The sequence below is a fragment of the Penicillium paradoxum genome (assembly GCF_028828445.1).
Source record: "Penicillium paradoxum strain IBT 22861 chromosome Unknown utg000007l_segment0_segment0, whole genome shotgun sequence".
Classification (NCBI taxonomy): domain Eukaryota; kingdom Fungi; phylum Ascomycota; class Eurotiomycetes; order Eurotiales; family Aspergillaceae; genus Penicillium; species Penicillium paradoxum.
This window is the reverse complement of record NW_026643185.1, coordinates 4419471-4446016: the sequence shown is the minus strand read 5'-3', so window position 1 is coordinate 4446016 and position 26546 is coordinate 4419471. Positions and strand designations below refer to the sequence as shown.

Here is a 26546-nt window from a genome sequence, read left to right as displayed (position 1 = left end):
AATATCCTCCTTTCCCAAAGAGGGAAAAAGCCCGCATATGTGAGTACCCATCTGAGCTCTCATCAATTGCTCGCAGCATCCTCAACACTTCCCAAGATCTTTCTTGATCTCTCCTCTCAAACGCGGGCTTCTCTAATACTTGATACACCCGCCAGTCAACGACCTTCCAATTCTAGCAACTTGCAATACAACCAAAATGCCTCCAATCACAAACAAGGAAGCCAGAATGGCCTGCAGCCCATCCGGCGAAGACGTCTTCATCCGCCAGCTACAAGGCCTCAAAGCCGACTGCTCCGAAGCCCTCGCTCACCACCTCCAGGTCAATCCCGACGTAGCCTGGAATCCCGAGGACGGCTCAGGGCATCTACCTCACTCGAAACGCGAAAAAGCGCGTCTGAGACTCGCCCTCGATCTTGAATTCTGCGAAGAGACCGGAAAACCCCTCTTCCCTCCCGCCAACACTCGTCTCTCAGATGAGCTGGTGTATCTGGCAACCAAGTTCGAAGCCGGTCCTACACGCGCAATCCGATGGCCATACGACTTTGATAAATCCGGAGACATCGATCCGAACCGCGTGCCCTCGGGACCGCCTCCGATCGTCTGGGCCCATGGTATGCCTTTCTTCCCGGTGTACAAAGGATACTATATCCTCTGTGGAAGAGAGCATGCGGAGTGCATTGGCTGGCTGCTTCATGAGAAAACTAGGACTATCATGCTGGCGAATCCAATCTGGTCTGTTGGTGCAGTCATTGCACCTGGTTCTGCTGTGAAGCTTCCGCATGCCATCGATCGCCAGATGGTATGCCACAGGCCTCCAGGCGGCGAGAAGGAAGTCATGTACAAAGGGAAGGCCTGGACTCGGGATGTTGTGGCGGCGGAGCATCATCACTGTGCTGTTTTGCCGAGTCTGGACGACGAGGATATCACAGTCTGCCCGTTGTGGAAAGCCAGGGGCTACAATGTTCATTGTGGACCTTCGCAGCGTGATGTCAGGCCGACTACCATCCCGAAGGATTTCTTCGTTCGTCAGGGTATTGCCATTGATTATCCCACTCTTGCGAAACCATACATCAACTTGTCTTTTGACGATGATGAGGACCCTGATGAGGAAATGGCCTCGAACAGTGATGACAATATCGAAAAGACCACTGAACCGAGTGGAAAGGTTGCTGGCAAGACCGACGCGCCTGTCGAAACCCAGCCTGCTGCAAAAATGGGGACGGACAGCGCGGTGGAGGTGGTTCCAGAGCAGAAGAAAATGCAAGCTCAAACCCAGGCTCTCGAACGGGCTCTCGAAGAAATCATCCGAGGACCTCATATCGGCCATTCAAACTTGGAAAATACACCACCAGTTGATTCCCACTGCCCTGTGAACACCAAGCTTGATACTAGCATGGCTGTTGATGCTTCAGCCGAAAAGGTCACTGAAAAAACTACCCTTGAGCAACCCAGCACCGAAAAGGGTTCTACCCCTTCCACAGAGGACGTTATCGAAAGCACTGCAATCCGTACCACCGAGGTGCAACTGACTACCAACCAGCCTGAAAATCATCCAACAGATCCCGATGCCTCTCCTGCCCAAGTTCCCACCATTGAGCCAACCACGCAGCAAATCGCACAGGAACAGACTGGCAGTGAGGAATCGTACAGCACTGCCGTTTCTCACTTATCTCAGAGATCAGATGCCACTGGAACAGCGTGCAGCCAAATCGATGGTGTTAACATCGACGAGAGTCAAGTCCCAGAACAAGTTGTTCGAGAGGAGACCTAAACAAACCAAACATCAGAAACAAGGAGGACAAAGGAGAGATGGAACTGGGGATACCTTGATGGCAAGGTAGGAGGTTCGTCTGGACATTGCGTTTTCGACGGGAATCATGTTCATAACACAGGGGAGCAGTTCGTGGTTTTTATTCTTATTTCTTTGCTTTTCTCCAGTGAGGGCTGTTCCTCACTGTGCTCTGCGATATTCTTACGTTTATTCTTATCACGTCTATTCATAGACAATATTCATACCAATTACTTGATCTGTGTTGAAGTCTTTAGGCCCATTCAAGATGCAAATAGATGTATGCAATGCATTCCTTATTCTATAAATTGGTAGTATAGATGCAAGTGTCTATGAAATCCGAGTTCACGCAGAGCAGCTCGGACAATTCTTTACCCAAATAGATCGATTCGCAGCAGCATCTAAAGAAACCTACCAGCTCAGTCTTGAATGTGGATTGGAACCCGAAAATTCATCAAAACAACCCGAAAGGCGTGGCCTAAATTTCGAACGGAGTCCAGAAAAGACAGACAAAATAAGAGATCTAACGCCAGTAATCTTGCCGATGACACCTCTAGATACGTATGCTAGAGCGAGAAAAGATATTCCGACCAGCCAAAAAAGATGCAAAACATGGGAAAAGCTCAAATAACATGCTAGAAATTCCCATTCTTAGATGTGATGTCAGTGCTGAGAACGAGGAAAGAATGGCTGAGATCCAAAAGATTGTGCCAGGTTGGTAAAAGTGAGAGTAGATAGGGCCATAAATGAAAGAATGTGTGTCGTGTTGGAGATGGAGCCCAAAAGAAGAGGTCATATCATGCGTAATTCGTGAAGAGGATCATGCCCAATGATCTTCATCAAAATGGAGGCGATCCATTTCGAAATGCGAGCGATCCTGCGCTGGCAGAGCCAAGCCGTGTCTAGCATCTAGCTCAGACATCGTGTGTTCTCAAAACACACTGAAAGGAGAGGGAAAAGGAAATCAAAAGCATCAGGTCAAGAGGTCTTTCGGCCTCACATCACAATACAGCCACCGCCGCTCTGGGCTCGCCTGCGTCTTCCGCCAAGAGCAGAAGCTGAGCCTACACCGTAAGCATCGTTCGTTTCTTCGTCTGCGTTGTAGAGACGCTCGGCTTCACGAGCACGACGTCGGCGACGACGGGCACCGGCACCAGCGGCGCCGGCCTCCTCAGTGGCCATCATGTACTCAGCCCATTTCCGGTCCAGCCGGGATGCAGCAGTGAGATCTCCGCGAAGAACACGTTTCGTGTGTTCGTCGACGGTCATTTGCCAGCCGTAGAAACATTTGAGCTCGATGATTTCGTTGGGGTAGGTCGGCGACGGAGATGGTGAAGGGGTGGACCTGGGAGTGACGAAGGTACTTGTCATCGGGGAATCAGTGTCTGATGCTTGCGTTACGGTCACCACCGTTGATGTGAGTTTGCGGGAGGCGCGCGGGATGTATGCGTTGCTGGAAAGGACTTCTTTGACCCCCGCCCAGGTGATGTTGGCACAGTCGAAGATCATAAGTCGCAGTCCGACTTTGGGGATGTCGTCGCTGTACCCGCGGCGACGGATGCGGTAACAGGCCTCCATCAAGGTTAGATCTGAGACCCTGGTATTGTCCATTTCGACAGATCGGAGCTTCGGACAGCTCTTCATTACTTTAAGCATGCCCGTGTCACTGAGAATCTCACAGTAGCTGATGTTCAAATGTTCCAAGTGCTGTGCACAGGGTGATTGGGCCAACTCTAGCAGTGTGGTGTTGGTCAAGTTCTCCAAGTCCTCTAGCTCCAAATGCGACAGCTTTGGAGTGGTGCGAATGACTTCCATGACAGATTCATCGGTCAGCTCGGGGCACTGGGAAACCTGCAGGCCCTCCAGATCTGGAACATTATGAGCTAGGCTTTTCAAGCCCGCGTCGGTAACATCGAGACAATGATGTAAGTCCAAATGACGGAGTCTCCGAGGTGGGACGATAGGTCGATCAGTCAAAAGGTCTATTTCCGGGTTCTCGCCGTGAATCAATATCTTGAGACTATTGTCGGTCAAGTCGGTACGACCCATGATCAAGCGATCCAAATTGTTGGATTCGAACAAAGCCAACGTAAATTTCTCATCGTTGAAACCACTGACTTCGCTGGCCCGAAGATCCTTCAACTGCCCGCAGGCCTTCACAATTCGAAGAAGGCCGGTGGTATCAATTCCTTTGCACCAGGAAACATTCAACGTCTCGAGTTGTGGGCACGACCGTGAAATGACCTTCAAAGCTGAGTTTGTGACAGTCGGAAGCCCTGTCACGTTGATGTATTTGAGACGGGGATTGCGGAGAAGGAAAGAGTACATTGACGTCTTGTCAATACAACAACCCTCAAGCGAGAAGTTGACAACATTTCGACACCTATCCGAAATGCGTTCTCCGTCAGAGGACCATTTATCGCCAATCTGAGCACAACCCCTGAGGTTCAGGTCTCGAATGAACGGACCACCAGAAGTGATGAGCTTCACCAAAACATGACCGGGAATTTTGGTATAATACTCGGTCGTATCAACCTTGGACCACAATTGTCCGTCGAAGCACATCTGATTCCATGATTTGGAAACGGCGGAGCAGCGGACAATTTGCTGGGGGGTCAGGTGCTTGAAGATCTCCATCTTAAGTTCAGATGGCATATCACCCCAGAAGTCAAGAGTTCTAGCTGGTTGCGACTGTGGAAGGATGACTTCTTTCTCCGCCTTCAGTCCCACCGGTGTCGCTGCACGTGGTGATCCCCTTGATGCTGGCCTCACATCAAAGGGCAAAGGCACAGTTCGAGGCAAAGAAACACTGGGACCATCGGCATCGACCAGACGGATGCGAGGGTTAATGGCCTGGTCCTCACCAGGAGAACCAGAGAAACCGGGAGTAGCAGGCCGAGGATTGAGGCCTCCATACAAGTGGGAGGAACTGCCATTCCCTAGACAAGGGGAGTAGGACGATGTAGATAGTGAAACACAAGAGAGCGAGGCCTTATTGTCTCGACGATAGCCCGAAGTTGATGCAGAGCGTCCACGCCTGGCCAGCGCCGGGCTGGATGACATGCGTTGGAGACTCTGCAACAACTTCCGGCGACCCTTGAGCTTCAGCGGTTGCTCCAATGGAATCTGGCCTGTCACATTGGTCGGACTGTTTGAGGTGATACCGGGCGAGGGCAGGATCTCATCAGATACCTGGGAGGCCATTGTGGCGGCTGGACACGATCTGCAACACTTGATCTTTGACTCACTACTATTTTGTCACGCCTTCCAGAGGGACGCCGGCACGGTACGAAATATCACAGTCTTAAGAGCAGGGGGAAGACGAAGACAGCGGTGGGCGCGCGAGACTGCACGTATGCTCTTAGGCGAACATAGTGATACTAGAACTGGGCGATGGACTGAGGACTTTTTTTTGATCAGCAAGGACAAAGGAAAGTCACGGAACAGAAGGTGGGGAAAACAAACGTTGATTGTTCTACTCGGGGGCCCACGGCCAAAGAACCGTGGAACAAGCCTCTTTACGGCACTGGTGCCGAGTGACGTAGTACCGAGAGAGCCGAGAGTCGCAGGGAAAGGGAAAAGGGAAAAGGGAAAAGAGCGCAGTACAGGTAGCGTTGAGAAAACAGGGAGGAACAAATAATAAGGCATGGCGGAATACAGAGCGGAAATGCGATACATCTACTAAACCTGGAAGTGACCCAGGGATCACATACCAGACGATGTCCTTCCAGGTACTCTCTTATCTTATCGCCTCCCCCCCACCTCGAGGTTCTAGGCACCGTTTTACACTTCTCTCCTTGAAGAGCGGGCTTTTTGGGGAAATGGATTTTGGGCTATTCTATCTGCCTGGCCACAGCTAGCCAGTACATCGAGATGGGACTGGTTTGGAGGATGTATCATACTGTGCCCATCTTCGCTGGCACAGACCATCTGATGTGAGACCACAGCCCACAATCGGCTGACGACGCCCGGAACAGAAAAGATTCAACCCAAACGCCTCTCATGGCCAGAGCCCACTTGGTGCCAGGGACATGAGGCAAATTGTGCCTGGGAGGCAAACCGTGAGATTCTTTTTCGCCTCGGGCCTTTTCGCCAGTGGGGCATGTGGGGGTTGGAAAGACATCCGTGGTTGGAGAGCAATTCGAAACGGAGGGGGAAAGCCTAGAGAACAGGAGATGGAGGATCTGTGTGCTTCCCCCCTTTCTATGAGTCCAAGGCACTCTTTGGGCGACAATCCCAGATATGTTAATTGGAGATGTCTAAGGCCAAGTGGAGAGAGATCGTGACGGGCCTCATCGCCAAGGCTTCCCCCAATGCAATCACCCACAATCTTTCGAGTATACGGAGGACTCCGTATAGGATTCTCTAGATGCAAAAAAAAAGGTACCGCAAATTCAAATGCAGGGGGAGAAGAATAGAAAAAAAAAGCTCTTGATAAAGGAAAACTCCCATAGATCAAAAATAAAATAAAAAATCATGCGTTGAGGTTCATAATCATCATCAACGTGGCCCCTATAGGAAAGTGAGATGAACACTCGCTCCACACCCCAATATGATACCCAGTCAGTTCCCCGGACAAGCATCCATCATCAAAACGTAATCAACTGTGTGGGGTATCGCGTTATTTTGGTATTTTCAGTAAGGTAAAAGGCGAGAGAAGAGGGGGAAATGAACGGGGGCAATGCTCATTTCTCCACCATCCAGGGGTGTTCAAGCACTTCGGTAATGGTGAGTCGGTTGTCGACGTCGCGGTCGAGCATCGTGCGGATGAGGTCAATGCAATCTTCCGAGAAAGGAAGGAAGGGGATTCGAAGGGGGTGGTCAAGGATCTCGTCCACGTTGTAGAAGGGGTTCTCTTTGTAGACAATGGTGTAGAGGAGGATACCCAAAGCCCAGATGTCCTGTTCCTTGCCTCGATACGACCGTCCTTGTAAGACTTCGGGCGCAGCGTAATCTAGCACATGGAGTCAGCGTCTTACTCCTCTTACTCATCCCAAGATCAATGAGACCAAACCTACCAATCGTGCCCACAAAGACATCAAAGGGCCCATTCTTGATGTAGGCCGCACTACCGAAATCGATCAACTTGATCCGTCCTTCTCCGTCAAGGACCACATTTTCATCCTTGATGTCCCGATGTACAACGAGTGCTTTCGTATGTAGATGGTTGACGGCACTGGCAACCTGTTTGAAGATGTTCCGGCACTCTGCCTCATCCATAGTGGCCTTGAGTTCGATATAATCGAAGAGGTCCATTCCTGGGAGACCATGGGGGGTCATCTCAATGTAGTAGTTGATATCGTCTTCGAAGAAGCCTTCCATCTCCACAATGTTGGGGTGCTTGAGTCCATCCCGCCGCAGGAAGTCGAGAACGTGGATTTCCAGCGGCACAGTGCCGAGTCGCCGATCGCGAGTCCATGTATCGACTAGGATTCGCTTTTTCGTGACATACTTCAACACCATCTTCGTGCCGGGCGATTTCTTTAAACGTGCTAGTTTGACTTGTCCATAGGCTCCCTGTCCCATTTCCTCCAGAATTACGTAGTCGTTGATGGTCCGTTTCAGCGGAGGGTCATTTTTCGTGTTAACAGAGGAAACCGGAGGGATTGGTTGCACGGGACGGTCGGTAAGAGGCTCAGAGGCAGCCTCATTGAGTTGTTGGCTAAGCGTGGAAGTCGGAGTTTGGATCTCCACCGAAGTCTTGCGAGTTTCGGGAGTTTGGGTGTTAGTGCTAGCGTCAGAGGGGCGATCTGAGGGATCAGGGTCATGGGTGGGCGAGGTGGGCTTGGAATTTGGTACAGACGTCGGCGAGAGGCTGGCAGCGGGTCCAGCAGCGTGGATCTGTCGCGAGTAGGTGATCCACAAAGCATAGACCAACTCCGTGACGGCAACTGTATCGTCACTCCCGTCAGAGTCGTCGCTGCTGCGATCGCTGGTTTTCTCGGCCTTTTCCTTTGCAAAGAAGGTGCCGCTCTTGACGACACGCAGCTGAATGTCAACAACAATGGTCGAGCCATCTCGGTGTTTGGCAAGTAGACCACTTGGCTCTGTAAAGACAGAGGCAGCGTTTGCTTTTCCGTCGCGAAGAATCGAAAGTGTCCGCGCCCGTCGGAAGCTGTGTTCGGGGATGACAATACCATCAACCAATGGCACGTTGTCCTCCTCGGTCAAGACGTCTAGAATTTCATCAAAGTCGGGTACAAGGTCGGTGATATGGAGTCCCTCCGGTCTTTCCTGTCCAAACAGAGCCGAAGAGAAAACAGAGTTGGAGCTGATAACATTCAATGTCGAAGAAGACAACACCATCATACCTGCGACATGAGGGAAGCTGGAGACTTGAAGAGTGCGATCTCCTTCTCCCTTGCCGACGGTCACAGGGATACAAACGCCAGCCGCGGTGCGGGCGGCAAAGTGCTTCAACTCCACAATTTTGGCCAATCCCTTGGCGGGGGATGTTTCAAGCGATACCGAGGGCAAACAAGGTAGAAGTGTGGTGATCGGCTGGCCCTTTTGGGCAACGGATGGACCCCAGATTTTTTCGGAGTCACCTTGGGAAGCCACAACATTCCATAAATCGTCACACTGGATGGAGGCGACATTTTCTGTGATTTCCTCCAAGACCCAGATCAGGCCACCACGTTTCTCCATGACCCAGACGCTAGCGGACCCTCGTGACCCATTGCGCTTCTGAATCGGGACGACGTCACCACACAGCAAAACCCCGCGTGATTTGTTTGCCGGATGATTGTTGTTTCGGGCGTTTCTCGTGCTAGATCCGTATCCGTCATCGGTCTGCGCTCTGCGCGACTTTTCGCGTGAGGATGGTTTGCTGAGAAGTTGTGCAGTCACGCCATTCCCGAGACCACGGAATTTAGGATTGACGGCGGAGATGTTAGCTCTTTCGGGTTGAAGGGGCATGCGTGCTGCGGCGTCAGTGCTGGGATCTCGAAGTTTAGCTTCAAGCCATTGCCGATGCTCTTTCTGCACAACTTCCAGAATGCTAAGACGGCGAACTTCGGATTGAAGAACACCAAAGATAAGACATGACAGATCATTAGCGGCCAGAATGGTCCATGGTGCCTTGGCTTCGGTCCTAAAGACGGCCTGGGAAGCGGGAGTCCATTTGCTGCTATGGGCATGAAGAGCGGGGATCTGGAATCCCAATCCAGCAGTCGAGGAGTTAAGCGACGTGAAAGGGTCCACGGAAGATGTGTATGGTTGCGCTAGAGTTTCCATCAGCTTTCTCTTGAGGGATACAGAGCTCAGGTCCGTGTATGTACGTTTTAAGCTTACGCGCCTAGACGAAGGTGCCGAGACCTTTTTCTGGTTGGAGATACGGTCGCTGGGCACCGGGCTCATCAAGTGAGGGTTATCGGACGAGTGTGACCCCGAAGCGATGGAATCCTGAGCTATGTCCCGGGTGCTGACTGGAGACGAAGAGCCATCTGAGAACGCCTTTTCAAAGATGTTGTCGCCGTTGATGTCTGCGGGTCCTGTGATGGGTCCTCGGCCTTGGTTTTGGTGCTCCTGAGTTTCGAGGATATGTGCGCGGGCCAAAAGGTCCATCATACCTTGGATCTCCGTGTCGCCACTGGCATTTGCTTGTGCGTTGGCGATCCCAGCATTTGTCGCGGCCCATCCCATCCGGTCGCGCATGAAATCCATGGATCTTTTGAGAATATTTTGGCGACTGTGAAGGAACTCCTCGGACTGTTGGGCAAAGGAAAATGAATGTAACGACTCTAGTGGGAACCGGTGTAGATCCTCCAGATCAGTGAAACTTCGGCTCATGGACGGATGGCCGGTGTGAGCTCGAGACGACGAGCGAGAGCGAGGAGAGGCAGCGGAGCGTTGGACAGTCATGGGAGCTAGCGAGGATGTAGAGAGGTTTGGAAGGGTCAGAACTCGCGAAGGTTGGTGCTGGCGTATACGATCCAACCCGGAAGGGCCGAGACCATGCTCGTTCTCGAATAGCGGAGATCTATCGAAACACAACCAAAGAAAGTGTCAACGTTTGATAGCAGAAAGACAGAGGAAATGCATTGTCGCCGACCTGGAAAGAGAGTCATATCCCGAAGAAATACTGTCCAGTGAGCCCCTCATTTGATCTGTCCGTAAAGAAAGTTGTAGTCCTGACTCGGACTCGGGCGACTCTGAGAGGGGTCCTAACGGCGACGAAAGAGGACTCGGCTCGCCTTAAGTCTGGATCAGCGTGATTCATCCAGCATATCAACAACTCAACCGGCGCGTCTCGAGGTTTTCATCCCATGAGCCCTACAAATGTGACCCGCTCGAGTGACCGGGCGGTTGAAGTCCGCGGTCAGATGCATCTCCGAGCATGTGCTAGCGGGTGATTGCTTCTGAGAACAAGGTAGATTCGCGGTCCAAACATTTTTTTTCTCTCCGGTTCATCGAGTCTTGAGCTCAATCTGAGGAGTAGCACGATACCCCGTGTTCCTCTCTCCACCAATTCTCCAAGACCCATGGAATGTGAAACAAAGACAAGGTAGTGGGTCAACATAAAAAAAAGCATGTGCGCATGACTGACCATCAGGGTTGTAAGCCGACCCCATACCCGAGCTCTCTCTTCTCTGCCTTATTTTTTTGTGATTTGATTTGTTGTTGACTTCGGCCGCAGGTGATTAGACAAGAGGGAAATGGACAAGCAGGCTCAATGGAGGCAAACAGTCGTAGATGTATCCAGGAAATGCGACATGGGCGATCCGGTCATTCGCAGCGGCAACGGAGGCTAGGAGGGCAGCTGCCTCGTAGGGTCTCAGGCGGCATATGTGGCGCCGCGGCTGAGCACGCTGAAAGTGAGAAGATTAAAACAAAGCACGTTCGAGTGAAAGCGTTCAAGGGGAGAGAAGAAAAGAAAAAGCACAGCGGGGGCAGGGAGGGGATTAGTGAAAGAGTGGGGAGCCCAGGAAAATGCCAAATGCGAGATGCGAGAAAAGCGACTGGGTCCTCTGATGTAATGCGCATCTTTCTTCCTTTTCTACCTGAAGCCTTATTCTCCTAAATTCCTTAATCGTCCGATTTGCGTCGGCCGATCGACATTCTTTTTTCTCTTCTCCTCTCTGGTATTTCATGTGAGAAATGTGTGATCTCAAGACGGGCATTACATAGGATAATACACGAGACAAAGAACCCTTTGGTATGATCTATAGAAACCAAAGCTGAGATCTGAATCTTAAATAGAGCCAAGTACCGAACTACTACCTGAAGACCTGAAGAGGCTTGGGTGCTCAGGCAATTGTTTACCCCGCCTCACCACTGCGGTAGGTCATGACCAAGTTGCTTCCATCGAAGCCAGTGGGGATTTACAGTGATGATGCAAAGTGGCTTTCGAGATAGATCCGAGCGCTCAATATGGGCATGTTTGGCTCGTTTTGACTTTGCCTAAAGTGCATAGGAAAGTTCCAAACTTGGAGAGAGAAAAAGGCATATTGAGTCGATTCCGATGCAGAAGAAGGAGAATGCAGCCTAGTAGACAGGAAGCGGACGTGGCTTAGGCCCATATACTTCCGGTAAGCGTGGTATGTATGTATACGCAAGCAGGGTGATATGGGCCAGATCGGAAGAGAATTCTCATGGGCCGGCCCCTGACAGAGGATCCCGAGAGCCCCGAAGGCTGTGCAGCGCCAATTCATCCTCGCCTTCGGTCCCTGAGTTATCATCTCCACCGGACCCGAATAAGGTATTTGGTTTCCCTCGAGTTTGATCTAGATGCCGAGTCTGCTCTGGCGGTGGCGATGTCGAGCTAACAAAGCCTGACAGGTTCCGATCCCCACCGAGCATCCATGAGAATCCGGAATCCGTCATTGAAGGTCGCATGGTTGATCGCGACGGTATTGCGCGTGTACTCTCAGTCTTCCTGCCAGTGTTCGTCCGACTTGCCATGGCTATGTAGACGGGATGTCCACTCTCGGCTGGCGGCCCGGTCGTATTCGTGTGGACGGGATTTCCCTTGTCCACAACGTTGTCCTCCACTTTGTTCATGGCAACCGTCTGGAGCTGGTCTTCATCAGAAGAAGAGGCATCTACTGGGAGGGAAGGATCTTTGAGGCAGACCTGCACCCTCTCAGCTTTGGCTAGGGCCTGTTTCACTGCGCTGTTCGTATTAGGATCGAGCTGCTTGATATTTGCCAACTGCGAGCTGAGATCATCTAGTGCCTCGCGCAGAGTAGTGGCTAATGTTTGATTTCTTCTTGCGATCTTCATTTCTAGCCCTGCCTCCTCAGGATCAGAGGATCGCGCCATGGCCGAGGTCGATATAGCGGAGACGGGTCTAGAAAGGCCGTGTCGCATATTTGGTTCGTAATGCATGGTTTGCATGTTCTTTCTCGCCTCAGTGACGGCGCCTCGAACCGCCTTGGCTACGCCCCAAGCTTCCGTACGACGTTGAATCCCCTGGGAGACGTCCTGGAAGAGGGACTCGAGACTTTTAGGACTGTTTCTTGATGTTACACCAGCAGGAGAACTGCTTCCACTGCGCCTTTTGAAGTCCTCCCAGAGGAAAGCCTTCCTCCCGGGCCGTATACCGGATTGGCTGCGATTTGCTGCCTCGGGTGGCCTGCCAGAGTATTTAGAAATAATGAAATTGCCTCGATCGGCGGTAGGATTCTGTTCCAGATAGAGCGCATCGTGCACAAAGGTCTGAGGTGTGTGTGGGTGTGGCGAAGGGTAGCGGAGTAACAGTGTTAACGCGGTCGTATAGTCCGCCGCGAGCACTAGATGTAATCCATGTCAGTCGGATCAAGATAAATTGAGGATTGGAATAGAACGAACACTGCCAACGGATTCTAAGAAGCATTGCAATGCACGTGAAGTCAATAAGATTAGACCTCAATCCATGGGCAAACAGTAGATCCCACATCATGAGGACATCGTCAAATGGAACTTCTCGCCCGAATAGGAGGCGCATCCAACGGCTGTTCGATAGGTTAATAAAAGTGCCAGAATACCAACGTCTCGAGGTTCTAACCACAGCTTACGTTAGAAAGATTTGTGGTAAAACATCCACAGCTTCCAGGTGCTCGGCAAGCTCATGATCAATAATAGCGAGCGCTTCCTTATGGAGATAATTGCACCGATCGACTATCGGAATAACATCCATCTGGCCATTTGCACATCGCATCTCACTGTGCTCATAGTATATGCGAGCCGTTTGCATGACGGAGAGAAACAATGTAAATGAATCATGTTCAACAAATTCAGCATCAAGGATATTTCGCATCAATCCCTCATCTGCTTCCTTATTCGCGTCAAGCTCAGGCTTCACCGAGTCTCGATCTACTACCCAAAGAATGGGTGCGAGCAGTTCGTGCATTCCTTGTCTATAGCCCACGTCCGGGTTGAGTTTCGAGTAGACAAACAAGATGTCAGTCAACTTAGATTTTGTGTCGGGCTCTTGGAAGAAGAAATTCTCTTGCAGACATCGATCAACATCTTGTAGGATCTCGGCGCGCAGAGTCTCATCGTGTCGGAGCGTTTGCCAGGGGGACTATCAATGGGTGGTTAGACAAGATGACTTGTGAAGTTAGCGAGTGGATAATCTGACACACTTGTTCATCATCCGCCAGCGGATCAACAGTCGATTCTAGATCATCGGGATGTTCAATGAATCTTAAGAAATGGTCACGCAGCGCACGATAAGCATCCCGAGACTCGTCAAGCTTAGGTGCCCATTCATTTTTATCCAACTCGTCGAATACCAAGAACGCCTGTTTGAAGGAATGAGCATATGTCATCGCACCTCTATTTTGTTTCAATCACACAGAACCTTCCAGCAAACAGACCTCAGTCCATCATTGCATAGGTTTCCTCCCTGTTCGGATCGCAACGCCGCTCGGAGGCCGGAAGCTGTGTCGTCGTCGGAGAACAGAATGTCCCATCTCTTTCTGCGAGAGAGTTAGTACATAGGCGAAACATTTGGAGATGCTTTCGGGTACCTGGTCTCCTCAATGGTTCTCATTGCTGGGGATGACGGAGAGAGAACCTCGGGAGGTGCGGGGAGAGGCGATAGTAGACCGCCCGTGGCTTATCTCGCGTTATTGTACCCGGACATTCCACTTCTTCTCCGATTTTAGTTCTTGGGCGTTAGACAGAAGAAGATACGGCGGCTGGCGTCGGTATAATCTGCCTAGGTGGTGACCTCGCCCTTATGTCACCTTTCACAGGTCCAGCGCATTCAAGATGTCCGCAGATCTACTAGCAGAGTTCGGTCAGCCTGCACCAGCCACCAGGCCTTCCGGCCAGTCATCGCAACACCCGAAAAGCCCATTCTTTAACGAGGACATTGATTTCTTCTCATCGGGCAATGCGCTGTATAAAAAGCCGAATACAACCTCGCCAGCTGCCCCAGCAGCTTCGTGGCAGACCCCAGCTCATCAGGAATTCGATCTTCCTCTGAACCCAGATAGCGATGTGTTATTTGATGCAGCTTTTGATACACCAGCAAATGATGATGACGATGACTGGGGTGACTTTGAAGGACCTGAATCAAACACCTATGATGCCCCATCAAACCCCCCCTCAACCAACGGCTCCGCAAGAACGGGCTTCCGGAACGATCGACTTGCTAGATTCATTCTCCCTGCAAGACTCGGCACCAATTAGCAAACATCAGGACAATCACCTCAAAGTTGATAGTAACAAGGAGCAGACAACATGGGATGATGAGTCCTTTGGTGACTGGGGTGAGTTCACCGATGCGCCTGTCAGCCGACCTTGCCCCAAGATCATGGAGACGAAAGAAAAACCATCCCAGCAAGTTCGGCCATCTCGGACCATCCCTTCTAAACCCACTGCGTCAACTTGGGATGACGATGCCTTTGACGACTGGGATGACTTTACAGATGGGCCTAGTGCGAAGCCTGTGCCCGAACCGATACTCATCTCTAGCCCAACACCTAGTAATGCAGCCCCAGCAGCCACTGTGCGACCAACGAATATTCCACCACCCTCTGTGCTTCTCGAGTTATTCTTAGAGGTGTTTGAAAGTCTTCAGAAGGAGGCTGCTCTTGCAAAATCCCAGCTACGATCCTCGAAAAATGTTTCGCCAACGGCCTTGAAGATTCACAACTTACTCCAGTCGGCTGCTCGCGTAATTGCAGGGCGGAGTCTCCGATGGAAACGTGATACAATTCTTAGTCAAAGCATGCGAATTGGCCCAGCCCGTTCTGGCAAAGCCGGTGGTATGAAACTCAACAGCGTGAACAAGCAAGAAAACATCAAAGAAGAACAAGACGCCGTTGATGTGATTACTACTTGGCGTGAGCGTGCAGCAAGTTTTAATGCTGTTCTACAGGCTGCAGGCCAGCGGCCAATCCCCCCGGTCTCAGATCCTAGTGCCCTCAAGGTTATCACGGCCCGGGCGGATCAAGGGGCACTGAAGGCCCCACATCCATGTGCCCTGTGTTCGCTTAAGAGAGATGAGCGGGTTTTACGGGTGGACGAACAAAGCGTCCAAGATAGCTTTGGGGAGTGGTGGACCGAGCATTGGGGCCACACCGCATGCAGGCAATTTTGGGAGACAAATCGACAGTTGCTCGGGCAGCGTTAGCAAAAAAGCAAAAAACACACTAAGAATGATTTGTATGTAAATTGGGAGTGAAGATAAAAACAAAGATACAAGATAGCAATGCCAATGTCAACTATCGGGAGGGAACCCGACGACACACTTAAGATAACCCTTCGTATCTGGCGGGTTTGGTCTCCTAATTCGGGGACCCTCCCCACGACCTCGCATCTTTCCCCCGCATTCTGAATCTTCGTTTCCTGTCATCCTCCAGCAATTCATATGGCGGATGGAAGAGTTTCAAAACGATCCTCAAATGCGTGGGTGGATGCCAAAATTGCCCAGGACACCACTGACGTTCTAGATTAGTTGTGTGCGATGCCGGAGACAAAAGATCAAGTGTTCCGGGTCGCAACCATGCGACGGGTGCAGCAAGCGAAAGCTTTCTTGCGTCTTCAATGACCGCGATCAGAAGATCCTGGTGACAAGAGGGTCAGTGTAGCTCACCTTTGGAAGGAGTCGTAAACTCACGTCTTTGATGTAGGTACATTCTAGAGTTACAGCAGAAGATTGCACGAATAGAACAGAACGAAAAGGGACAAGCGAGCCCTTTCAGCTCGAGTTTCGATACGCAGACTATTGGTCTGTCTCTACTTTCCCGCTTATGGGGGTTGCCTTGTTAATCTGTTACAGATCTGAAAGATCGCGAAGATGTGCCTACTCTGGAGAGGACCAGTACCCCTGAAGATCATGGGGAATCTCATGATTTGGAAGATCAAGATTCGGGTCTAGCCAACCCATTATCAACAGGACCACCTGCTTTTATGTCTGCGGCGAACGGCCGAACATGTAGGTCACGCATACTTACCCAAGAAGTATTTTAGCTCTTGTGGAGTTGTTAGACTTACCTAGAATGCTAACATCTGCAGTCTACCTTGGAACATCATCCAACTGGTCATTTACTCGGCGGGTTCTTAGTCTGGCGCACCAACACCTCTACCATGATGTATTGCCAACAGAAACATTGCTATTTGATGAAACGACCTATGAGCTCGGATGGAATGGGCTACGAACAACCCCGAACCCGGATATTCCAGTTGTTCCGACACGCGACCATACTATGTACCTGATCAACGCCGTGAAATTCCGTTGCGGACAGCTGTATCACCTCTTTGAAGAGGATGTTTTTATGAATTCTTTGCACCACTTTTACTCTGGGGAAGGACATTCTATGACAGACAGTTTGTGGTATATCCATTTTCTTCTCATCCTGGCTTTTGGGAAGGGATTCGTTCAACCCAAGGTTCACGGTAAAGGGCCACCAGGGGTAGGGTATTTTATCAAGGCGTTGCAACTTCTGCCTGATCCTAGTGCTCTCTATCGGGACCCTATGATAGGAACAGAAATCCTATGTTGCATCGCTTTATACTATCAGTGTGTCGATTTTCGAACGTCGGCATATAACTTCGTAAGGGTTCCGGAAGAGAATTTCTGTTGAAATACTAACTTCTTTTGCTAGATTGGCCAAGCTGTGCGGATAGCCATGGCACAGGGGATGCACACTAGGATGCCGGTGGAATCCTTGGGACATGATATGGTTCAAAGATCCAGCAAAATCTGGTGGACCGTTTACATTCTGGACCGAGAAATGACCTCTTTGATGGGGTTACCGCAGTCTATTAACGACAGATATGTGCAAACGCAACTTCCCACTTTCTCGGATCCATCAGAGACAATGTCCCTAGGCATGCACATCAAACTGTCCCAGATCATTGCGGAGATAAACAGCAGTAAGTTTAGGAGCGTTTCCCATCGATCATAACAGCTCTAATAGTACTTTTTAGCAATATATGTTATCAATGGACGCATCAATCGAACCTTCCTACTCAGTACAAAGACGGCATTGGCGAATATAGCAGGCCTTGCTGATGAGCTTCGCGAGTCCTTTCCGCTCTACTTGGACCCAGCTAGCGGTGTTTCTCGGACATCGGCATATTTACATCTTCAATATCACCAGGTGAGCAGTTCAGGTCCAACCCAAAGGAGTTTACTAATGAATGTATAGTGTATAATTCTAGCCACTCGACCTCTCCTATTCTGCTTATTAAAGATTCGATTTGAGTCGCCAGAAAGCTGCCTAGAGTCTATCGATGCATCGCGCAATGTCCGAAGTTTAATACAAATGTGCCTTGAATCCGCCCAGCATATCATCTACATTCTCTCTAGTCTACAGAGCCAAGGCCTGTTGGGTAAGTCATTGTATCAATACACCAGATTTGCTCCTTTGGCTAAATACCAATCAGAAACTTTCCTCCCTTTCGATCTAGAATCAATCTTTGTGTCTACGGTTATTCTATTGATGGGCCCGGCAATTCATCCACGTCTTTTAGAAAGTCATCCAAACTGCCTGGAAAGAGCATACGCCATCTTCGAGGAAATGATCAGAGACGGAAGTCAAGTCGCCAGCTACCGGCGATCAGAACTCCAGCAACTGGATGAGACACTACTGGGCTGTATCTCTGGTCAGCCGCGACCATTAGCAGTACCTCCCTTTCTCCATGAGGATGTTCTTCCTCGACCGGCTTCTCCGTCTGCTACGCCCATCCCGACTATGCCTCGATACGATGATGCTCTTTTCAGGCCGGATGCTGATCTAGATGTTGAATGCGACCTTAGTGCGATGTTGACCTCGGCTGAGATTATGGCTGTTGCGGATTCGATTGAGAGCTATGATACGGAGTGGGTGTCTAATGCAATGCTAGAACATAGTATTTGGTAAATTGAATGATGAAGCTCACGATACACTATTATTCTCCATGAGTCGAGAATGGATAATGCATGTTCTGTAAAATTCTAACTAGACTTCTGAATTGGATATCCCAACTAGAAATGCTGAACATGCTACAATCTAAAGCTTAGACAAGAGCGCTGGCCGTATCACAGAGAGCTCCTTCGACTCCCCAATACGCCAGCTCACATCACCACCCCAATTCCCTTCCTTATTACTGTCATGCTTCCACCGCCATCGAGCTTCACTCTGCCGACCAGCCTGCAAGAAACCCGCAACCCACGATCCAAAGATAGGGAACATCTTGAAACCATGCCCAGAGTCACCAGACAACAAAACAACCGACGACGAAGTCCCAGGAACAAAATCAATAATAAAGTCCGAATCATCGGTATCCGCAAACCAGCAAAGCGACTTCTTAACGAGCGGCCGATTCGCAAGAGCCGGAAGAGTCTGCGCCAGCAACTTCCTCATCTGCTTCTCATCATGCTCCGGCACGAACGCACTCTCCTCCAGAGTCCCCGGGGCATGCGAAACCCCAGTCTCGGGATCAGTGTTGATATAACCACCGCCCATAGGGCAGATCTTAAGCAAGTTGGTCTGAGGATCCGGCTCAAAGAGGAAGCCCAGATCACGGGCATAGGTCACGGGGATACCACGGAGTGCCGAAGTCTCTTCATCGGTTAAGTGAACATGCGCCACAGACCAGGACTTGGCCACGACCTTCTTGCCAATCTCGGGGACTAGGCGGCCTACGGCACCGCCGGCTGCAACGATCACCAAGGAAGAAGGGTGGAGTTTGCCTTCCTTTGTGCGCACTCCGGAGCTCTTCTTGCCATGCAGAGTGCTGACGTAGACGATCTCGTCGACTGCGCCGCGCTCCCCGAGATAGAAGCGAACACCCGCTGCCTGGGCGGCTCGGTATATCCCCGCCAGGGCGTTTCCGGAGTGGGCATACCCGTCGAAACGATTCAGGTATCCATTCCAGCCGGTCAACGGGCCTTCCAGCTGCCAGCAGGCTTGGCGGATATCGTCTTGGCTATTGAGGGGTACGACATGGGGCTTGATCTGATTATTCCCCTCTGCTGAAGCACGGAATCTATTGAGGGTATCGATGGCCTTTTGCGGAGCTTCGCCCGACACGCAGTGGAGGAATCCTGTCTGGTGGAAATAGGGGGCAAACAAAGGTGTTTTCCACGCCGCAATTGCTTTCTAATGAGTGCATTAGTTGAAGTACTTCCATTTACCGAGGATACTCTGTAAGGTCAGTGACTCACGATTGTCAGGTCGGTGTAGAATGGATCCTCATACTCGGCGCGCACGATCTTGTTCAGGTCATTGGCAGCCGAGTAACGGGGAGGTATGTGCTCGTCTCTCTCAAAGACCGAAATATTCGTGAAACCGGAGCGGGTCAAATGCAGAGCAGTCGAGAGCCCAAAGGCTCCGCCGCCAACTATGATGATGGGGTCGGATTTGGAGATACTCATTTTCCAGTCGAGTTGGAACACAATGAAATAGAAGTACCAGATGATCTAGCTGTCGGGTATCTATAGTCTGTTCACAATTACACGCAATCTATCTTTAGTCATTTGTACGGCATCCAATACCGAAGATGTACTCTGGACTCTGGTGTATCTCCAATTGGAGAGCGGAGAAGTGGGACATCGGGAGCGTCCCCGATGTGGAGTTCACAAGAAGCCAACGTAGAATACAGGAGAACAGCATAATTGGGGAAGGAATTAGATCTAGTAAAAATGGACGCTGGTGTCTAACTTTGCATGTGGCTTAAACATGGGTTGGTTGCTTTGTTAGAATCTGGCCTATTAAAAAGAGAGGCTGGAAAGTCCTGTATTTCTGTCTACACCTCCTTGAGCTTCTCGTTGATAAGTGTAGCAGAGATCTCATTCGGTTTCACTTGTCGCTTGAAAGCAAGGGTTTCGCGAATAGTAGATATAGAACTATCAGCGTAGACAGGCGCGACAGGATAGGTGTCTGTGCTGTCAAGAAGCACTGGATAGCCACTGTTGATAGCGCCGAGGGCCTGCAGAAGGTTGATCTTCCAGACTGAGAAATTGATTTCACCCTTCAACTTAGGGACGACATCGACCAGATCAAATTCCGGGTGGTTCCAGGAGGCTCCTCGTAGGTGTTCCATAATAAAATGACTAACCAGGTAGGCTCTCGTGTCAAATCAAATATGGCTGTGGTGTTGACAGGGAAGAAGCCCTCGTGTCGACAAGAAAGTGAACAAACAACTAACCAAGTTGGTCCTCGGGTTACTAGATGTGAGAGTTGACTGAAAGGCCCTCGGATTCTCCAGAGCTGTAGGGTTGATCGAAAGCAGGGAAAAGCGACACGATCGAGAAGTGAAGCCTGTCGAGGATAGGGACTATTGAACTGATAAGATTAAGCGTTCAGATGACAATTTATGTGGCAAGAGACGAAGCCGGTGAGGTGAGGCGACGGCGATATTGCCCAAAGACAGGGTGCAAACAAACTGTTAGATCACAATATGCAAATCAAGGTGCTTATAACCTAATACAAAAGACCTACTACTAAAGAGACAGGAAATGCTGTATCCTTGTTCATAAGAGGAAGAAAATAGAGAAAACTACTCCTACTAGCGAGTGATAGGAGTCCTCTGGGAGTTACATTGAATGGGTCTGTATTATCGCAGATTCCAGTCCATGTACTTCACGCATGTTAATGGTAGCTGCTTGGAACATTGGGGTGGATAATCTTGCTTAATCATTCAGTTATACCCTAGGGTGGGTAATTATAATTAGCTATCATGATCATACATGTCCATCTTCCAGGTAACTACTCGCAACCACCTCTACTTAAGTCTTAGACCACAGTTGGTTGTTGATAATGGAGAACAAGTAGTTGCATTGTGAATATACATATTTTGCTAAGCATCTAGAGCATCGTCCTGGCGTATCCCGACAGCCTCAGTGGTTGCTAGGGTAGGTAAATCCTTCCTGGTCGAAGAATTCCTCCTTGATCAACCGAGGGCTAACGAAACGACGGAGCGGATCAGAACTTCCAGCCTTGTCATTGGTTCCACTAGCACGCGCACCACCAAAGGATTGCTGCCCAATAAGTGCAGCAGTTGTCTTACAGTCTGTAGAAAGTTAGTCGAAGTCATAAATCTATAAACAAGAGTCGTGGAACTTACTGATATAAAAGTTACCGGCAGAGTATCGGAGAGCATCTTCGGCCTGGCGGATAGCTGCACGATCCTTAGCAAAGACAGCGCCAGTCAAGGCAAAGCCGCCTCCATTCTGGTCAACAGACTTAAGGGTAGAAGCCCAGTCGGCATCCTTGTAGATATACACAGCCAACACGGGACCAAAGATCTCCTCGTTGAAGAGAGAGTGATCCGGGGAATCGGCCTGATACACAGTCGGATGCACGTAGAAGCCCACAGAATCATCATAAGTACCACCAGCGATCAGCTTCAGCGAGGGATCCTTGTTGCTGGCATCAATGATAGACTTGATCTTTTCAAATGAGCCCCGGTGGATTACGGGACCCATGAAAGCCTCCAAGTCCTTGTCTGGGTTTCCAATGGTGATCTCTTTGACACCAGTCTTCAATTGAGTAAGGAATTCCTCCGCTCGGGACTCAGGCAAGTAAAGACGCGACGTAGCGGAGCATTTTTGGCCCTGATACTCGAACGCGCCGCGGATGGTATGGTTGACTGCACTCGAGATATCGGCCGATGAGTGAATAAGATGGAAGTTCTTTCCACTAGTCTCGGCAACGAAGCGGGGGAATTCGCGGTATTTCTTTGCGGCAACGCCCTCGCCAATCTTTCCATACAGAGAACGGAAGACATCAGATGAGCCAATAAAGTTCAAGCCGGCAAAGTCACGGTGGGAGAGCACAGTCTTGGTAATGGCTTCAGGGTCACCAGTCACAAACTGGATTACATTCGGTGGAAGACCAGCCTCCAAAAGAATTTTGTACAGCAAAGAGCTGGCGTAGACATTGGATGCTGATGGCTTCCACAACACCACGTTACCCATCAATGCAGGCCCGCAGATGAGGTTGCCACCAATAGCGGTGAAGTTGAACGGAGAGACAGCGTAAACAAAACCCTCCAGGGGTCGATAGTCAATGCGGCTGCGATTGTTAGCTATAACTAGACAAACTGGCATTTGATACTAACCTCCACATGCCATCAGTGCCGCGGGTCGGTTGCTTCTCCAAGATCTCGGCAGCCCAGTTGCAGTTCAGGCGAAAGAAATCTGCCAGTTCAGCTGCCGCATCGATCTCTCCCTGCCAGATGTTCTTTCCTTGTCCGAGCATCGTCGCCGCTATGATTTCGTATCGGTACTTGGTGCATAACAGCTCGGCAGCTTTGAGGAAAATCGATGCTCGATCAACGAATGGTGTATCCTGCCAGCTTTGCTTTGCATTAAGAGCTAGCTCAATAGCTGATTTGGTCTGGGCATCTGTAGCAAGTGGGTAGTTTGTGAAGGTAGTAGCATGTTCTGCGGGCAATGGCTGATCCCAGGACTGTGAGCTTGCTTGGAATTTGCCGTCATAGAAGAGTTCACTTCGGACGGGTAGTTGAGAACGAAGCTTGATCAATGCTTCTTCAAGCTTAGCGCGCTCTGGGGAGCCTTTCTTATATAGAGGCTATACAGCTATAGATTAGCTTGTGCCTGTCTTTGACTTTTGCCACACTCACGTTAGGTTCATTTCTCGCATCCGGGAGACGGAATGGCATGGTAGTCTGAGCACGAGTTTGAACAGACAGCGCAGGGATAGAGCGCAGGCGAAGGCCAATAGGCCGCGCCGAGCGAAGTCTCATAAGTGTGTTAGACATGGTAACGGGTTCGAGTATGGAAATGTGAAAGAACCCAGCTTGAAATGAAGAGATTGATTTAAAAGCCAATGTGCCCTCCAACCTCGGACACTTGCCCGTTTACCCCACACGCTGATAGCATTCAGGTAGAGCTATGACGGTCAAGGTCTCTCTAGATCTGCACCATCGGAAGGCCGCCCGATGCTTGTGTCAGAGGATCTTTATCCTATCCAAGGTAGATAAGCATGAGACCTGACTGTCCATGTTAGCTATCATTATGCAACAAGCTTCTTCAAACCAATTTCACTGGGGCAGTCCTTTGGATCAGCTGGTAGGCGATCTCGCCGCGGCTACAATCTCGGCATCCCTAGTGACTCCCGCGGTGGCCGTCATTGATAGGTTCGCTTTAACGCTTCCGGCGGTGGTTCGCGCTAACAATTACTTAGATCACTTGTCGAGCAAGCTTCCTTCAAGCAACCAATTCTCCGCGGGCTTCGTCGGCATGCCCTCGGGGCGCTGCGGCAGCCGGGATTATTTGTCTTCCAACGGCCCTTTGGGATCGTCTGGGCCCTGTATGCGGCAACCTATTCCGTTGCCAACGTAACCGACACGATCAGTCGCAAGCTTGAGATAACAGCTGCGGGGACGATCACTTTTGCCACAACTATGCTGGCAAATGTGCCATTAGCACTGTGGAAGGACATCCGATTTGCGCAGGAATACGGCACCGGCAGGGGTCCCGATGCCAAGGCCCCGAAAGGATGCATGCCGCAGACCTCTGTGCCTCTCCAGAACAAGTCATTGGCACGAGCTGCTGCAGCAGTTTTCCTTGTGCGAGACGGTGTGACTATCTTTGGGTCGTTCACGTTGGCCCCGTGGTTGTCGAATGCCATCCCCGATGGCTTGGCGACTCATCCCCACGCGAAGCCAATCATCACGCAGTTGACTGTGCCTGTGTTGACTCAGTTTGTTGCTACTCCGCTGCATTTATTGGCATTAGATATGTATACACGGCAGTACACGATGCCCTTTCTTGAAAGAGTGAAGTATTCGCAGCAATATCTTCCCTCGTCAACTCTGTTACGTTGTGTCCGTATCATTCCTGCGTTTGGAATTGGATGCTTGACGAATATGGAGTTGCGATCTGCTTTTCATACGAGACTATCAAGATAAACGAATCAAACATTTATTCAAACTACCGATCGATCGCGTAGACACGGCTGGTCAATGAACTGGGGCCCCGGACTTGTACATGAATGGTGTCCAAAACAGGGATATCATCAATTTTCTCTTGTATGCGACTCTGATGTTAACAAGCAGCACAGACATCACTCATATAAGCAAAAGGATTCTTCTTTGGGTTAATTTCCCTCAACCGCGTGACAGTGGCAGCGCGTTCAGATGTTGCTCTATCAAGCCCTTTAGGATCAATACACTCCGCTGCACATTGTTACTTTCCTCTCCGTCTATCGGCCGTACCGGCTTCTCAATTAAGAACTTGGAGTAATTTGATATATTGACCATCAATTTATAGTGCTACGGTGTAAGTGAAAACACCGACTTTGCTCTCCGGAAAACCTCCGCCTTCAACGCCCGGTACTCATCATCCGTCCGCAACACAGCATCACGGTTCTCAATTGCCCGGCGAAGAAGATACGCCAGACATTCACCCAAACCTCCCCAGGTTGAGCACTTATAGACTTCAGGCGTTCCATCGCCATCATTCATCTGAAGCAGCGAAAAGCTCACCTCATCGGACATACCATGGAGTTGGGCAAACCGCACCGGCACGGTAGGCAACCCAGACATGACGCGGTGCTTGTGAAGCTTGTGAGCAGTTACCACGCTCTCCTTATTGTGGCTTGCCAGGAAGAGATTCACCGAGGGGAAGGCGCGACTGCCCTTGTCTCCAAATTCTCCAATATTCTTTCTCAGCGCTCCCTGGGCAATGGTGTTATATGCATTGTCGGTGTCTTCTTTGGTGTCGTGGATCAGAGATCGCTCATCCGTAGCCATATACGCGCCTCTTACAAGCTTCAAGCCGAGTGTGAAACCATCTTTGCTTGCCGCGGCGAGGTGGTTGGCTAGTGTAACTGGTGTGCCTTTGAGGTAGGCTTGATAGGTATTATTGATGGTGGCATAGCCGTCGCGGTTATATTTGCGCATGAGTTCCAGACCAACGCGGGAAATGCCCTTTTGGAAATGCTGAGACTCGGCATCGACGAGAATGCGCACTTTGCGGTCTTTGGCTGTTGTGCAGACTTCATCCAAAGCATCCATCATCTGTTGTGGGGGCAACTCCCCGGCGGCAAATGCCTCAGTGACTGACATCCCAGCGCCTGTCAGTCTTATATATGGTCAGTTATCCTTCTTCGTCACTGTAGATGCTAGACCGACTTACTTGACGGCAATGTAATCTTCCGCTGCTGTCATATAAATGGTCTCGATCGTTCCTGCCCTCCAAGCTTCGATGCTGGGACAGAAAACAAGCCCGTCCTCACTCTTGCCATCCTTGCTGTTCACAGCAGTACCTTGACCTTGTGAGGCTTGGGTGCTATGATCAAACACAGTCTCGGCAGCATATGTCAAGATCATTCCACGAAAGCCCATGTCTTTCATTTCTTGAATTGTTGCCTGACATTCTGCCCCATTTTCGCCAGCGCAGAATTGATTATAGAAGGTTGTCTTCAACATTCCATGCAGAATCGGATTCCGGTCAACATCAAACAACCAGATTCTGTTTGGCTTCGACAGGAAGGACATCATTGAAAGTGCCGGGATGAGGAGAAATCTCTTTGACGATACGGTGGAGACCAATAGAGATCGTAGCAACGCACGAACCGGTAAAGCAGAGAGAGGTGGTAATAGGGGGCTTTGGTATGTCTTGACTTGTGCTTGTGCTTGCAGGGTGGAGGTAAATCGCACTGCCGTTGAGACATTCACATTGTTTGTGTATCGAGTACATCTTGCAAGACCAGTTCGGGGAAGTAAGGTACCCATATCTCTGAATGACTTGTTTATTTTTCTTTCAAGTTAACTTGAGGGGCTTCAGCTTCTTTATTAGTCAAGATCAAGATTGTGCCTGTGTAGAACTAGGTAGCATCTCGGGCAGGCAGCCGAGCCTTTCGGTATCTCAAAGAACCCACCAATGCGGGGTGGTTGTGTTGCTGTTTAATGTCTCCATAAACAGTATTGAGATCCGGCGAGCCTATTTACGCGAGCGGCTCTATTGGTGGTCCAGATTATGCGTCAAGATGTCTGCACGGAACAGTGGCCGGTAGCGCTGGACCAGATTATCAACGGTCTGCCTACCGACAGGGCCGATTTCGATTTTATCAAGTGATACAAAGACCGAATGATGTGTTGTCAAATTATGTCACATTGTGCTATTGATCAACGTGTTCACGGCCAGGTGAAAGAAGGATCCATGTTAGGTATTGGGGCTTCTACCGCATTTTCCATAGAAGCACTATATAACTACCTAAAATGGTAACACATCACTCGGTGGAATACAACTAATGCTACACAATACAAAGCTTCATTTAGACTTTCTTGAGCTTTACAACGAATCCTATGGCGTTGGTTGTTTCGGCCATGCGCAGGCGATCTCTAACATCTCTCACACTTCACT

At 50.2% G+C, this 26546-nt stretch overlaps 10 protein-coding genes across 10 annotated transcripts; 3 read left to right on the top strand and 7 right to left on the bottom strand.

Moving 5' to 3' along the window:
* Window positions 1-196: 196 nt before the first annotated feature.
* On the top strand, window positions 197-1771 carry N7457_009162 (uncharacterized protein; the record flags this gene model as incomplete). The annotated part of the gene is made up of 1 exon (XM_057180205.1): window positions 197-1771. One exon carries the CDS (start codon window positions 197-199, stop codon window positions 1769-1771), a length of 1575 nt encoding a protein of 524 aa, XP_057028591.1.
* Window positions 1772-2785: 1014 nt separating this feature from the next.
* N7457_009161 (F-box domain protein) lies at window positions 2786-4993 on the bottom strand (the record flags this gene model as incomplete). Its single annotated transcript, XM_057180204.1, has 1 exon — window positions 2786-4993. The coding sequence occupies one exon, from the start codon at window positions 4991-4993 to the stop codon at window positions 2786-2788; it is 2208 nt and encodes a 735-aa protein (XP_057028590.1).
* Window positions 4994-6474: 1481 nt separating this feature from the next.
* Window positions 6475-9652, bottom strand: N7457_009160 (serine/threonine-protein kinase; the record flags this gene model as incomplete). The annotated part of the gene is made up of 2 exons (XM_057180203.1): window positions 6475-6743; window positions 6808-9652. The coding sequence occupies 2 exons, from the start codon at window positions 9650-9652 to the stop codon at window positions 6475-6477; spliced, it is 3114 nt and encodes a 1037-aa protein (XP_057028589.1).
* A 1728-nt stretch (window positions 9653-11380) lies between these two features.
* N7457_009159 (GTPase-activating protein GYP6) lies at window positions 11381-13766 on the bottom strand (the record flags this gene model as incomplete). The annotated part of the gene is made up of 6 exons (XM_057180202.1): window positions 11381-12522; window positions 12581-12723; window positions 12787-13295; window positions 13357-13549; window positions 13591-13692; window positions 13744-13766. 6 exons carry the CDS (start codon window positions 13764-13766, stop codon window positions 11381-11383), a joined length of 2112 nt encoding a protein of 703 aa, XP_057028588.1.
* A 221-nt stretch (window positions 13767-13987) lies between these two features.
* Window positions 13988-18090, top strand: N7457_009158 (uncharacterized protein; the record flags this gene model as incomplete). The annotated part of the gene is made up of 10 exons (XM_057180201.1): window positions 13988-14273; window positions 14377-15280; window positions 15744-15803; window positions 15856-15953; window positions 16005-16160; window positions 16241-16779; window positions 16831-17101; window positions 17156-17328; window positions 17377-17560; window positions 17615-18090. 10 exons carry the CDS (start codon window positions 13988-13990, stop codon window positions 18088-18090), a joined length of 3147 nt encoding a protein of 1048 aa, XP_057028587.1.
* Window positions 18091-18219: 129 nt separating this feature from the next.
* On the bottom strand, window positions 18220-19586 carry N7457_009157 (NAD(P)/FAD-dependent oxidoreductase; the record flags this gene model as incomplete). The annotated part of the gene is made up of 2 exons (XM_057180200.1): window positions 18220-19311; window positions 19377-19586. 2 exons carry the CDS (start codon window positions 19584-19586, stop codon window positions 18220-18222), a joined length of 1302 nt encoding a protein of 433 aa, XP_057028586.1.
* Window positions 19587-19957: 371 nt separating this feature from the next.
* On the bottom strand, window positions 19958-20254 carry N7457_009156 (uncharacterized protein; the record flags this gene model as incomplete). Its single annotated transcript, XM_057180199.1, has 1 exon — window positions 19958-20254. The coding sequence occupies one exon, from the start codon at window positions 20252-20254 to the stop codon at window positions 19958-19960; it is 297 nt and encodes a 98-aa protein (XP_057028585.1).
* A 796-nt stretch (window positions 20255-21050) lies between these two features.
* Window positions 21051-22936, bottom strand: N7457_009155 (Aldehyde/histidinol dehydrogenase; the record flags this gene model as incomplete). The annotated part of the gene is made up of 4 exons (XM_057180198.1): window positions 21051-21223; window positions 21278-22227; window positions 22274-22746; window positions 22799-22936. 4 exons carry the CDS (start codon window positions 22934-22936, stop codon window positions 21051-21053), a joined length of 1734 nt encoding a protein of 577 aa, XP_057028584.1.
* Window positions 22937-23192: 256 nt separating this feature from the next.
* Window positions 23193-24088, top strand: N7457_009154 (uncharacterized protein; the record flags this gene model as incomplete). Its single annotated transcript, XM_057180197.1, has 2 exons — window positions 23193-23314; window positions 23362-24088. 2 exons carry the CDS (start codon window positions 23193-23195, stop codon window positions 24086-24088), a joined length of 849 nt encoding a protein of 282 aa, XP_057028583.1.
* A 363-nt stretch (window positions 24089-24451) lies between these two features.
* Window positions 24452-25678, bottom strand: N7457_009153 (proline dehydrogenase family protein; the record flags this gene model as incomplete). The annotated part of the gene is made up of 2 exons (XM_057180196.1): window positions 24452-25262; window positions 25317-25678. The coding sequence occupies 2 exons, from the start codon at window positions 25676-25678 to the stop codon at window positions 24452-24454; spliced, it is 1173 nt and encodes a 390-aa protein (XP_057028582.1).
* Between the last annotated feature and the right edge of the window lie 868 nt (window positions 25679-26546).